Source organism: Chiloscyllium plagiosum, chromosome 39 (genome assembly GCF_004010195.1).
Source record: "Chiloscyllium plagiosum isolate BGI_BamShark_2017 chromosome 39, ASM401019v2, whole genome shotgun sequence".
Classification (NCBI taxonomy): Eukaryota; Metazoa; Chordata; class Chondrichthyes; order Orectolobiformes; family Hemiscylliidae; genus Chiloscyllium; species Chiloscyllium plagiosum.
In genome coordinates this window covers 21,074,201-21,088,959 of record NC_057748.1, presented here as the reverse complement: position 1 = coordinate 21,088,959, position 14,759 = coordinate 21,074,201, and the positions used below count along the sequence as shown (strand labels likewise).

Sequence of the window (14,759 nt, the reverse complement as noted above, 5' to 3'; positions counted from 1 at the left end):
GTGCCTCCACATCTTTCCTATAGTATGGCGACCAAAACTGCACACAATACTCCAGATGCGGCCGCACCAGAGTCTTATACAACTGCATCATGACCTCAGGACTCCGGAACTCAATTCCTCTACCAATAAAAGCCAGTACGCCATATGCCTTCTTCAACGCACTATTTACCCTGGGTGGCAACTTTCAAAGATCTGTGTACGTGGACACCAAGATCCCTCTGCTCATCCACACTACCAAGTATCCGACCATTAGCCCAGTACCCCATCTTTTTGTTACTCTTACCAAAGTGAATCACCTCACACTTACCTACATTGAACTCTAATAACTATCAGTTTAAGATCATTAGTCAAAGTGGCTCATTTATACTTAACAGAAATGACACGTACACAGACTGGTACTTGGAAAACTATAGGAACATGTTTGTGCCTATGGTTTTTTGAAAGCCCCAGGAGTGAAGTCTGTAGTTCTCATGGCATCACCATAACCAATCAAAATTAACTAACCAACCAATCAGCACCCCATTCTCCCTTGGCATAGTTGTTATCATTTTTCAAATTGGGCATTCTTGCATTTGTCCTGATGTGTGCTTCAGTAATATGTCTCTCTTCTCAGTTGTCACCTTTGCAGTTTCTCTCTTGTGTTCATGCCGCCCCTCCCACACCGTGCCACCTTCTCCCAAGAGGCTCCTCCCTGTTGCTGTTCCAATCTGGTGCTGTGTCTAACTGTCTCAAGTTACACAAACTGCTACAGGTATTAAAGGTACAACACAGCACTTCCTTTCCACCCTGCAGCAAATTCCTGCTCTCTCCAAATTCTAAACTTCCCTCTCTGTTCACAATGCAATTCGTTACATCCACTAAAACTAATGTGGCTCTTTCAACCCCTATTCCATAAGTTTGTCAATCTGTGTCTTCCAATCCTCCAGACATCTGAGAACCGTGTCTCCTATTTAATTTGAACAACACCCTTTATAATCCTGAGCACTTAATCTTCCCATGATCTTCTATCCTCCAAGGAGAACAATTGCAATATCTTCAGTTTTTTCGTGTAACTGAATTTTCTCATTCCCTTTGTCACTCAAGTAAATCTCCACGCCTTTAATAAGGCCTTGTGTTTTCTCCTATGCAGACTGACACATAATTGCACACCCAGTGCTCTTGTTAATACTGAGGCTTAACCAGTGGCTTATAAAAGTCTAGCATGATTTCCTTTTATACTCCTGAAATGAATAGAATTTTGTGATGAAAAGTCTGCGATAATAAATATAATTTTTTGAGATTGTATTATGAGTGTTGGTCTTTATTTTGTGAAGGGTCCTCCTGGAGTGTTAATGTTTACATTTTAGGAGTTATAGGAAAACATTTAGCAATCAAATAAGGGGGATGGAAAGCAACAGAAGCTAAGATGAGCAAGTTTTTTTTTCCCATTTAATTAAAAAGCTTTTGGGCAGTTTGAAGGAAACCTGAATGCAAGTGGTGCGTCTCTTAGAAAAAGAAGACTGTTTAGAGAAGTTAAGGAAATATGTGAAAGAGTTTAGTTTATGGAATGTCAGGAGTGTTTGGATATAAGCCTGCTTTGCTTATTCAAAGCTGAGAAAGTCTAAGCTCTTGATTGTATGAATGATCAAAGGGAAAAGCCTCCATGGGACCAACAGAGTAGAAGTAGTTAAATCAAACTCGTGGGTTTGATTGGGAGGGAAATATTCCTGTGCTTTTGCGTAACTGTAAAGCGATGGTGCTGGGGAGTAGTTGGGATTTTGTATTACCTTATGTTTTGAAATCTTTCACACTGTGTCATACATAGAAAATTTGGTTTGTTTCACTTTTTAAAATATAATTAATCTCTGTTTCATTGCTAGAACCAAATTGGCAGCCTGCTGTACTTACATTGCAATGAAAGGTCACCACATTAAACGAGAAATATGATTTGTCAAGCCAGATTTATTCTGGGATCTGACTTGTCCAGTAGTAACTAGAATTCTAATGATATGCCGATTATACTCTGTGTGAACCTCCTCCCTCCCCTCTTCATCTCATATCAGCACGACCTTGCTCTCTCATGTGTTTATCTGGTTTCCCCTTTATTCAGTTTGGACTTTTAACCGCCACTATTCCACATGGCAGTGCGATTCACATTCTCACCACTCGCTGGTTAAAGGTGAATTAGAATTAGGTTTTATTGTCACGTGTACTCAAGTACAGGAGGACAGTGAAAAGTGCACAATGTCACCTGTCATGGGGTCATCTTAGAGTGCCTACGTACAAATCTAAGATCGAAAAGAGTAATAAAGGAGAAAAAAGGTACATTACTTCAGTTATTCATAGTAAAAGATCAAAATAAGGCATGCAGTTAAACGGATAAACATTACAGTCAGATAAACCGATTACAGATAAAGATTACATTGCAGTCAATCTGAGCCCCCACCGCTCCAGTCCGGCAGCCACCTCCATTTCAGCTCTCCGACCCCACTACCAAGAATATCTTCCCCTCCCCACCCCTCTCAGTTTTCCACATGGATCGTTCCCTCTGACAGTCACGCCACCTCCACCAGGCAAAAGCGAGGACTGCAGATGCTGGAAATCAGAGTCTAGATTAGCCTTCTATCTCTCCACCCTGGAGGCTTCCTGCCTTCATTCCTGATGAAGGGCTTTTGCCTGAAACGTTGATTTTCCTGCTCCTTGGATGCTGCCTGACCTGCTGTGCTTTTCCAGCACCACTCTGATCTGGACGCCACCTCCACCACCCAACCCCAGGTACTTTTCCCTGCAACCTGGACTTCCCAGTCACTGCTCATTTCAATTCCCCCGACCACTCCCTTTCCAACATGACCATCCTTGGCCTCCTCCATTGCCAAACCACCAAATGGGTCCATTCCTCCCAATTGACCAACCAGGTTATACCCTCGACCTGTCTTCACGTATCTTCAGCCAGAGAATAGTGGGCCTGTGGAATTCATTGCCACAGAGTGCAGTGGAGGCTGGGACGCTAAATGTCTTCAAGGCAGAAATTGATAAATTCTTGATGTCACAAGGAATTAAGGGCTACGGGGAGAATGCGGGTAAGTGGAGTTGAAATGCCCATCAGCCATGATTGAATGGCGGAGTGGACTCAATGGGCCGAATGGCCTTACTTCTGCTCCTATGTCTTATGGTCTTATGGTCTTATCCTCACTTCACCCCCAACCCCCCCTTTAGTGCAGCTTCCCCCACACCCACCCCAGCCCTGAAGAAGGGTTGCACCTGAAACTTCGACTTCTCCACCTCCTGATGCTGCTTGGCTTGCTGTGTTCTTCCAGCCTCCTGCCGGCCTTTCTTGAATCGCAGCTGTCAGTTCTGCTATCGTCCTTGCAAATCTGTTTTATTTTTCCATTCATGGGATGTGGGTGTCTCTAGGCCAGCATATATTGCCCGTCCCTAATTGCCCAGAGGGCAGTTTAGAGTCCATTACATCGCTGCGGGTCCAGGGGTCACATGTAGGCCAGACCAGGTAAGAAAGACAGATTTCTTTCCCTCAAGGCATTAGTGAATCCAGATGGGTTTTTCTGACAATTAGCAATGATTGTCGACATTAGGCCCATAATTACCAATTCTTTGTTGAATTCAAATGCCACCATTTGAACCTAGGTCCCCAGAATGTTAGTTGAATTTCTGGCAATAGTCTAGCAATAATACCACGAGGCCAATGCTTTCCCTGTTACAGTTACACAGCCAGGGATATGAGCTTGAAACCTTTGTATCTGCTCCAAACGATAGAGTGTAGCCTAGAATTTAACTAACTCTGGGCTGAGTGAGTTCTTTATGTTGGTAAAAAAACTAATTCCTCTGCCGAGGCAACCTGTGGTGACTGCTGTTTCCTGTTTCAGAGTTTTATTACGTGGCATTGGATTTTCCTGGTCATGGCCTTTCCTCACACCGGTCGCCAGGAATTCCCTATTACTTCACGGAATACATCTCGGACGTGCGGCGAATTGCAGACGGTAGGTTTCGGTTCTGCTTGGATTTGGTGGGTCACGGCGAGGTGAGCCCGGTCTCGAGGCTGTTACTCAGCCCCTACTGATTCTATCTGCTTGCAGGGGACCTGTTAGTTGACGTCAGAGCCCAGGGCCAAATGTCGTTTTGTGCTAACTTCACTGATCTCCCAGGCAGCAGCAGGGGCACTGGCATATCCGTCTCCGCTCCAGGAGTGGGAAGATTAGCCAAATGTCAGTCGCTGGAAAAGCAGACCGTTGTGGAAATTGGTTTGTGGTGGGGTTGTGTCTGTTACTACAGCTGGTGTGGTCAAGGCATGCACGTGAAGCTTGTCCACTTTGCTGAGGATGACGTGAGTTACATCAGGCTTTAGTTTTGCCACTGGCCGAATTATCGAGAGCCAGGACAAAATCAGCTTGCATTTATGTGGCACCTTTCTCAAACTCAGGATGTCTTGAGTGGTGGTGTTCTAAGAGAAGCTGCAGTGACTTGCCCAGTGCCCTGCTCAATGTTTATCCCTCAACTAATACTGAAGGTTATATGGTGATCATCTTGTTGCTACGTCTGATCTCGTGTCTGTTTTGGCTGCTGAGTCCCCTACAAGACCACGCTTCAGAAATATCCCATTGGCTGCCCAGCGTTTTGAGTCATCCAGAGGTTGTGAAATGCAAGTTGCTTCTCCCTTTAAAAGGAACACCAATTTCTAATAAAGTGCCCAGGCGTGACTTGTTTCAGTGCAGCCCATTTTTTGGGGAAGCATTGGCTGGATATTGATGTGTTCTGTGACATGAGGAATAGGTCAGGACACCTTTATGAGACACACTCTCTCTCATGTCATCACTATCCTAGCATGTGACCTGAGGGTATCAGAATCTCAAACTCCATCTTACGTCTGATCACTTGAAGCATGACACGCTACTGGAGGCGTGCTTCTCTGTTGCTCCTGGGATGGAAGGACTGGTGTATGAAGAGAGACTGGATTGGTTAGGACTGTATTCACGGGGCTTCAGGAGAACAACAGGGTATCTCATAGAAAAGTCTAAAATGACCAGATAGGGTAACTGTAGGAAGAATGTTCCCGATGACTGGGGAGTCCAGTCCATGGGCTGAAGTATAAGGAGACAGGTCTTTTAGTACTTCACCAAGAGAGCAGGGAGCCTATGGAATTCTCTTCCACAGAAAGTAGTTGAAGCCAAAACATTGGATGTTTTCAAGAAGGAATTAGATATCGTGTTCTAGGGTTAAAGGGATCAAAGGCTATGGGGAAAACCTGAGGAACAAGGGACTGAGTTGGATGGTCAGCCATGATCCTACTGAGTGACAGAACAGGCTTGAAGGACTGAATGGCCTATTCCTTATTTTGTATGTTTCCATGTTTGAAATGGAGTACCTTAATATCTGCTCAAGGACTCGTGAGCCTGAAGAATTTTATGTTTGTACAGAATTGGTTGGAATAAACATCTTTTGGATTCTTCAGAGCTGCAAATCCACACGCACCCTCTCACAGAATCATAGAATCCCTATAGTGTGGAAGCTGGCCATTTGGCCCATCAGTCCACACCGACCCTCCAAAGACCATCCCACCCAGAACCCCAACCCCCAACTCTATCCCTGTAACCCTACACTTCCCATGGCTAACCCACCTAGCTTACACATCCGTGGACACTGGGCAATTTTAGCATGGCCAATCCACCTAACCTGCACATATTAGGGGCATGTCCTCCCCTAATATGGGGAGGACATGCAAACTCTACACAGACAGTGTAGAGTTGGAGTGTACATGTAGCAGAAAGGCTTAGTTTCCCAGAAGATGTTCCCCTAGAATTCCATGAGTCTATAAAGTTAGGCTGAACCTTTATAAGGCTTTGTATAGGGTAGAACACTGGTAGTGTGTCCAGGTCTAGTAATCACACTTCAGATATCGAACCCAGGACCCTGGTGCTGTGAGGTGATAACATAAGTATTTCCTCATCAGATTGAAGACCCTGTTGGAGGCTAGCTCACACCAGAGATCCCCCTCTCGTTGCAGTCTTTACAACAAATATTTGTGTGTGTGTGTGAAAAATGGCTCTGGGATGCCCCTTTCTCCCAGTGTCTAATAACCTGCTGCACCCTATGTTGAGGCTGACTTGTAGCAAGGTGTTGCATTAACCCTCCTGGGACATCCATCTGGTGAAGAATGAACATTTGCAGCAGAGGAGGGTGGGGAACTAAAGAGAAATTAAAACTTCAAAAGCACTCCTGATTTTGTTTTGTTTTATTGTTACAGCTTTAAACTGGAATAAGTTCACCATTTTAGGCCACAGCATGGGTAAGTGATGTTACCATGTGTCATTGCATGTACAAAGTCCAAACCAAACATCGTCCTCATGTAAGATATGCTGAGAGAGTAAGTGATAACCAGCATTAAAGGTCAAGCTAAAGTCACTGTAAGTTACTGGACCATGGGATTCTTGTCACATTTAGAGAGAGGTGACTGGTGGTAGTTTAACCTGAAGGTCACCTCGGCTGAGGGGAGAAGGTGAGAAGGAGCATCCTTTGTGGTAACCTCAGCCTGTGTGGAAATTTTAACCTGCGCTATTGGCATCTCTCCATATCTCAAACCAGCCGTCCAGCCAACTGAGCTTGGTAAAAACAAGGACTGCAGATGCTGGAAACCAGATTCTAGATTGGAGTGGTGCTGGAAAAGCACTGCAGTTCAGGCAGCATCCGAGGGAGCAGGAACATCGACGTTCCGGGCAAAAGCCCTTGAGCTTACCAATCCCCATAACCAGCAGTAGATTATAAATATCAGTGAGTCAGAAGATTGCAGTTTCAAGTTTCACTGCAGATACTCAAAGAATCCCTACAGTGTGGAAGCAGGCCATTCGGCCAATCACATCCATACTGCCCCTCCGAAGCGCATCCCACTCAAGCACATAATCCATGCTGCCATTCCCAGTGCAGGACTGAGGGAGTGTCGCAAAATCAGAGGCGCTGACTTTTAAATAAGACCTTGAGACCGAAGCCCACCCCATGAGGTCAGCACGAAAGATCTCCAAGCACTACTTTGTGAAAGAGCGGGGGGAGCTGTTCCCAGTTTCCTTAACTAGTTTTACCTCTTAACTAGTACCTGTAAAAACAGATTCTGTCGTAATTGTCACATGTCAGCTAGTGGGAATCGGCCTCTTCACTGTTTAATTCCTGTATTACAATAGAAATTGTAATTAAATTGTTAACTGGCTCTGAAGCGCTTTAAGAGATCCGAAAGTCATGACAGGTGCTATATAAATGCAAGTCTTCCTTTAAGCCCAGGTTTTTATTAACTAAGAAGGTCAGTTGTCAGTAATTCAAAATTCTGTTGGCATCCAAGTGTTGGAACTATTATTGTCTCACTGCTCCTGCAGAGAGAAATAAATCTACCCTTTTTTTATAGCATTTCTCTCGACTTCAGGGCACCCTCAAACATGTCCCTGTATAGAAATTTCCTTAAAATGTAATCGATGTTGCTCTTTGGGCAAATGTGGCCAGTGTGTGCACAGCAAGATCCCACAGACCACAAGCGATCTGTCAGAGGAGTGCACCATTGTATGGGATTTTTTTCCATTGGCATTTAGCAACATCAGAGGTGATCCTATCGAAACTTGTAAGTTCCTAAAAGGGAGGTGATGGGGTGGATCCTGAGAAGATGTGTCAGAGGCTGGAACATGGTTTAAAAATAAAGGATCTCCTGTTTAATATGGGATCAGGTGAGGAGAATATATCTTTTAGAATGCCATGAATCTGTGGAATTCTCTTTCGCAGAGTGTGATGGAGGCACACCGCTTGAATATATTTAAGGCAGAGTTAGGTAGATTCTTGACTAACAACCGAGACAGTGATTTTCGGGATTGGACGAGAATGTGGGGTTGAGGCCACAATCAGATCAGCCGTGATCTTGGCGAATGGAGGACCAGGCCTGAGGGGCTGAATGGCACATGTAGAAAGACTGGTAGATTGTTTAAAGCAACATGTCCTTTCAGCTGTTTGCAACAAGAAAGGTATCCATACTTGCAAAGCTTTAAATACAGTGTCCAATATTAGTTGTGATTCCATATCTGCTAAATAATCCTGTGTGTGCTAAGAATTACTGAGAACCAAGTTAAAAATCACACAACACCAGGTTATAGTCCAACAGGTTTATTTGGAAGCACTAGCTTTCGAGGTGCTGCCTCTTCATCAATGCATCTCAAAAGCTAGTGCTTCCAATTAAAGCTGTTGGACTATAACCTGATGTTGTGTGATTTTTAACTTTGTCCACCCCAGTCCAACACCAGCATCTCCAACACATGACTAAGAACCAAATTTAAGACGGTTAGTTGGGCTCGTTTTGTGGTGCAATTGTACTTACTGGAAACTACCTATATTAATGCTCAGGGGCCCAGTTCTTTGCAACCAGCAGAATTAGAATTAGGTTTATTGTCATTTCCAAAAGCTGCGCCTGTTTCAACTCAACAGAACTGGTGATGTCTATTCTCTTGTTCAATTCTCAGGGAAATGCCTTGACACCTCCGAGTCAATTTGCCTGGTTTAAAGCTTTTCAGTTAACTGTCAGTTGTCAGCTGTCTGGTGAATTATCCATGGTGATAAATCAGCACACTGTCCTCATTTTAGTAGAAAAATTCTTCTCCCATTTTATGTTTGTAGTTCTTGTGAATAGTCCTGACCAGTGCAAGATGAAAAGCTTCAGCAATACTCACATTGTGTGCAGTCAAAAGGCGATCCATATCTGTGTGTTGTCAAGAGGGTTAATGTTCATCAGACTGTTGTCAAATGTTCTAACACAGAGTGAGATCATTTACATTTGCTTTATTAAGCAAAAAGGTTTACCCCCTCAACCATAACAAAGTCAAAAAGTGGGAGGGAGGCTGCTGGATGACTCTGGAAAAGCCTGGTAATGGGATGTAACGAATAGTCCTGAGTCTCTGCCAGGGTGTCAGTCTAGACGTTACAATTGCTTACCAAAGGCTAGATTAAAAACCAATGATGCCGGTTGCAAAAGTACATGGGTGTGAACAATGTATATAAACCAATCCAGGCCTGTAGAAGACAGAAAGCCGAGAAGGGGTGATGACATGATTGAGGTATTTAGGATTATTGAGGATGAGATCTTGTGGTGTTTCCATTTGCTGGAAAGTGCAGAATTCAGCAGCCTAAGTACGAGGTAGTCACCAAAGCTCCAACAGAGAATTCAGTAGAAATCTCCTCACCCAGAGAATTTGAAAACGTGGACCTCACTCCCACAGGGAGCAGTTAAGGCCAACAGCATAATTACATTTAAGGAGAAGCTAGATTAACACGTAAGGGAGTCCGGAGTATAAGGAAACCCTGATGGGCTGGGTGAGGAGGGGAGGGGAGAGAGGATTTGCATGCAGTATAAATACCAGCATTAACCCATGGAATCAAATGAGCTGTTTCTTATGCTGTAAATCTCAGACCATCCTCTCTCCAGTATTCATGTTCTCCACGGTTCTTTTTCAGGGGGTAATGTTGGAGGCTTGGTAAGTAGTGACACATTTTAACTTAAGCCGTAAATTCCAAAACCATGACTTATATTTTTGAAGTTAAAAAATATTACTTTATTCATAAAGTATGTTTACATATACACACAGTCACTAAAGCAGTCTGGTTCTATATATCAGCATATGATAAAACAAACAAATATTGGAATTTGATTCTATTCAACAAACAAACCAAAGGCATTTCTTTCTTGTATGTATCTTTATTTACGTCTATTTAGGCTCCAGGACAATCCAATAACTGATCAGACCCCCATTTTCCTTCAGCAGGAAGCCCTCAGACAGGGGTCTTTCCCCACTGCCCCTTGGCAGCAGCTGCCCCAAGCTTCAGTGCGCCCCTCAGCACGTAGTCATGGACCTTGGAAGGTGTCAGTCTGTAACACTCAGTCAGGGTCAGCTCCTTGCTCTGGAAGACCAACACGTTTCGGGCAAATCAAAGAGCGTCTCCCACTGAGTTGATGGTCCTCCAGGCGCAGTCGGTGTTTGTCTCGGTGTGTGTCCCGTTTCGGGCAGATCAAAGAGCGTCTCTCACTGAGTTGATGGTCCTCCAGGCGCAGTCGGTGTTTGTCTCGGTGTGTCCCGGGCAACAGACCGTAGAGCACAGAGTCCCGCCTCACGGAGCTGCTCGGGACGAGCCTCGACACAACCCACTGCGTCTCTCTCCAGACTTCCTTCACAAAGGCCCATTCCACAAGGAGGTGTGTGACAGTCTCAACGCCCCCATGATTTAATCTTGTAATTGTCCTTTTCTTGCTGCCACTGATACCCTTCGCCTTTGCAGCTCCTGCTGTGTAGAAATCTTGGAGGTGGGAGTGAGTTTTGTTCAGAGCCTAGGACTGTGGATGGTCCTGCAGAGGGGTCATCAGCAGAGAGTCTCAGTGATTTTGAGGAAATGATGATGAGGGAATCTCAGTCGTGTTGATTTGTCCTGTTAGGTTCATGTGTTGAGTTTTGCCCCCAGCATTTCCTCCAGGCGTTATAACTGTGTGACTCCTTTGGAAATTGCCCATAAGGCTAGGAAGGAATTCCTTCGGAAAAAGCAAGTGCATCTCTTTAATCATTTACAGAATACAGAGGAACTTTGATTATCCGAACGAGATGGGCGGGCATTATTTTTGTTCGGTTAATTGATTCAATGCCTTTCCTCTGGGGCTCAGAGTTTTCTGTTAAGTCTGCTCCCCGTTCAGGAGATGAGGCAGCACACCGTGTGCGAGCCCGTCCAACACCGCCCCCCCCCCCAGCTGCCCTCCAACACGGTCCAGCACTGCTCCCCATTTGCCCCCACACCTGCCCGCCCCCTCTTTGGGGCAGCCGGACTGGACACCAGCAACTGCCGCCTTTTGGGGTGTGAGTCTCCAGATAGAGAATGCATGCACACACACAACGTTTTACTGCGACTTTTTGACAGGTTCCACCTTTGCCCTATACAATCTGGGAAAGGGGGTGTGGTATGGGTATGTAGCTGTGTAGAACTCCAGGGAAAGTGTGTGTGTGTGTGTGTGTGTGTGTGGAGAGAGGACGGGAGGTCAGTCATTTAGAGATGGTGCCCGGGCCCCCATCGGTCCAGGACTGTTCTCGGCAGCATGTCAGTAAGTTCACGTTTAATCACTGTAAACAAAAGACACGATCAGTGTTGGAAACACGTCTTTGATATAATGTTTCTATCGGGACCTCAAGATCTCCTTCGGATAATCCGATATTTGGATAATTGATATTTGGATAATCGAGGTTCCTCTGTAGTATGCTTGAGGCAAGGCAGTTGATGAAAGAGGTATAGTGAAGGGTTTAGAAGGACATGGACCAAACACAAGCAAATGGGACTAATTGGGATGCCTAGTCAGCAACTACTACCAAGTTGGACCGAGGGGTCTGTTTCTGTGCTGTATGACTCTATGTAGGTGTCAGTAGGCCGTGGATAGTGCAAGGAAAGTGACTGATTTAACAATGGGACTAACAGCCGGTGTAGCAGAGGCTATTTTAACCTGTGGATGAAGTGAGCCAGGCAAACCTAGCCTTGCAATAAAAACTCTCTGAAATGTGTTAGGTTACAGATTTGCTTGAGCTGAAAATGTGTTGCTGGAAAAGCGCAGCAGGTCAGGCAGCATCCAAGGAACAGGAGAATCGTCGTTTCGGGCATAAGCCCTTCTTCAGATTTGCTTGGATTCCTTTGGTGCTCTTCGTAAATTCTGTCAGTACAGAGCAAAGTGTAGCAACAGTATCTGATGAGACCAAGCTGGTGCTGACACTACAACAGAGAAAGTGAGGGCTGCAGATGCTGGAGATCAGAGCTGAAAATGTGTTGCTGGAAAAGCGCAGCAGGTCAGGCAGCATCCGGGGAACAGGAGAATCGACGTTTCGGGCATAAGCCCTTCCTTATGCCCGAAACGTTGATTCTCCTGTTCCTTGGATGCTGCCTGACCTGCTGCGCTTTTCCAGCAACACATTTTCAGCTCTGACGCTACAACAGGCAAGTCTGGCCTTTTCTACAGTTTCCATTGTAGGGTGGTACTGAAGGAGGTCGTTCAGCCAGTCATGTCTGTGCTGGCTCTAATCAATTACTTCCTGGCTCTTTACCCAGAGCCCAACATATCCTACCCTTTCCAGGATCGATCCAATTCTCTCTTGAATGTTCCTTTTGAATCTGTTCTCCACTGTCCCCTCAGGCAGTGGGTTTCAGGTTACAACGACTCGGTTTGATTTTTTAAAAATCATGTTGTTTCGTGTTTCTCAATCACCTTAGCATGCTCTCCCAGTTATCGACCTTTCCACTGTTGGGAATGGTTTGTCCTTATTTACTCCTCAGAACCCTTCATGATCTTAAACCCAATTTTATTTTATAAAATCTCCTTCTTTACCTTCACTGCTTTAAGGAGAAAAATTGTCGCGCCTCCATGTAACTGGAAGTGTTGACAAACAACATTTATCAAAGACTGTGATGCAGGAAGCAAATGAAAAGTGACGAAAGTGAGTTTTAAGATATTGATGATAATGTGTATTTTATTTGTGTAACTGTATACATGTACACAGGGACATTAATAACCAGACTCCTCTCTGATTGGTGAATCTCTGCTCCTCTTTATAGTTTTGTTCAGTATTCCCAGACTTGGTCGATAAACTGATTGTGCTGGATGGATATGGGTTTTATCCAACTGCAATTGTAAGTTTTTTATTAATTTTTTAAAAATATAAATATACATGCAGGGTGACAACAAGCTGTTAGTTATACACAAGCTTATGGCTGGCTGAGAGTGCTACAGACTTGGCTTCCTCGTTACATCAAGTCAATGTCGCTTATTGATTTCCCTTCCCTGAGCGACGGGCTCAGCTGAGCCCGATCAGGGGAGTTCACAACAATTCCCAGATATTGCTGTCAGAGCTCTCAGGTGGAGGACTCTCGGTCGAACCGTTTTTGCTGCTCCTGGCTGCACTGCTTTAATCTACGCTGTGGCTGCAATGTTGCAACCGAGAGTGGAAAGCAAGTTAGCCTATCGTGGAGTAACTCACAGATGCACAACTCAATGCCTGACCCTCAGGAAGTCTCCCTTGGTAGGTAGCCCCAGCTTTCAGTTCCCTCCCTCAGCGTGTGGCTGCTGCTCTTGCACCCAATCCTACCGTGTCCTCCACTCAATGGCCATTGTTAACTGCCTGCAAGCCTCTTTCAGGCCGTGCGTTCCAGATCCCAGCACTGGGACTGAACTGAGGGGGTGGGTGATGCACAGACCAGGCTTTGCACAGGCCGCTGTGCAGGTTTCGATGATTTAGATGTTTTCTAAAGAAGCTGTTCAGAGATGTTATTACACACCTCTGGAGCAGGTGGGACTTGAACTCGTATCAGGACTGAGGGAGGGGTGTGGAGGGGTTGAGGGAAGGGATGGAGGGTCAGGAGGGTGGGTGGAAGGATCAAGGAGGGGTTGGGCAAGGGGGTGGATGGGTTGAAGAAGGGGGCTGACGAGCTTGAGGGGAGGGGTGGAGGGTTGAGCGAAATACCATCAGGTAAAGAACTGAAGCTGTGAGCACTATTGCCCTGAACCGAAGGGACATTGTGTGGGTAAATCCTGAATCATCAAAATGAAATAACCAGATATGGCCATCTCACTTCATTCTATCACTGTCTGTCTGGGAGCTGAGAGTATGTTGCAAATACAGAAAGGAGAGCATGGTACTTAGTAACAGGAGTAGACCATTCAGCCCTTTGGGTCTGCCCCATCATGCAACAAGATCAAGGGTCATCCAATTGTGGCCTTAACTCCACATTTGTATGTGTTCCCCAAAAAAAATAAGCAAATTTTAGCAGGACTTATACACTTAATGATAAGGTCCTGGGGAGTGTTGCTGAACAGAGACCTTGGAGTGCAGGTTCATAGCTCCTTGAAAGTGGAGTCGCAGATAGATAGGATAGTGAGTATTGGTCAGAGTATTGAGTACAGGAGTTGGGAGGTCATGTTGCGGCTGTACAAGACATTGGTTAGGCCACTTTTGGAATATTGTGTGCAAATCTAGTCTGCTTCCTATCGGAAGAATGTTGTGAAACTTGAAAGGGTTCAGAAAAGATTTACAAGGATGTTGCCAGGGTTGGAGGATTTGCGTTACAGGGAGAGGCTGAATAGGCTGGGGCTGTTTTCCCTGGAGCATCGGAGGCTGAGGGGTGACCTTATAGATGTTTATAAAATCATGAGAGACATGGATAGGATCAATAGACAAAGTCTTTTCCCTGGGGTTGAGGGACTCCAGAACTAGAGGGCATAGGTTTAGGGTGAGAGGGGAAAGATATAAAAGAGACCTGAGAGGCACTTTTTTCACACAGAGGGTGGTGTGTGTGTGGAATGAGTTACCAGAGGAAGTGGTGGAGGCTGGTACAATTGCAACATTTAAAAGGCATCTGAATGGGTATATGAATAGGAAGGGATATGGGCCGGGTGCTGGGAGGTGGGACTAGATTGGTTTGGGATGTCTGGTTGGCATGGACGGGTTGGTCCGAAGGGTCTGTCTCCGTTCTGTATATCTCTCTGACTCTAGAGAAGAAGAATTAGGCCATTTGGCCCACCGTTCAGTCTGCTCCACCAATCAAACATGGCTGATATGTTTCTCCTTCTGCTGGCTTCTCCCCATAATCCTTGCTCTCCTTACCAATGAAGAACCAATCTATCTCCATCTTGAATACACTCAATGATATGGTCTCCACAGCCCTCTGAGGCAATGAGTTTCACAGATTCCCCACCCTCTGGCTGAAGAATTTTCTTCTCATCTCCGTTC

General features: G+C 45.3%; 1 protein-coding gene across 5 annotated transcripts in view; it reads left to right on the top strand.

Annotated features, from left to right (window-relative positions):
• serhl (serine hydrolase like) overlaps nucleotides 1-14,759 on the top strand; it is a 99,665-nt gene that overhangs the window by 11,753 nt on the left and 73,153 nt on the right. For all 5 annotated transcript variants that reach the window (XR_006309777.1, XR_006309779.1, XR_006309778.1 and 2 more), the window contains exons 4-7: nucleotides 3,864-3,977; nucleotides 6,239-6,280; nucleotides 9,469-9,488; nucleotides 12,589-12,663. Coding sequence is in view for 2 of the 5 variants with exons in the window: in XM_043679988.1 (XP_043535923.1) it covers nucleotides 3,864-3,977; nucleotides 6,239-6,280; nucleotides 9,469-9,488; nucleotides 12,589-12,663 (251 nt within the window). In the remaining 3 variants the exon portion in view is untranslated. The remainder of the gene's footprint in view (nucleotides 1-3,863; nucleotides 3,978-6,238; nucleotides 6,281-9,468; nucleotides 9,489-12,588; nucleotides 12,664-14,759) is intronic.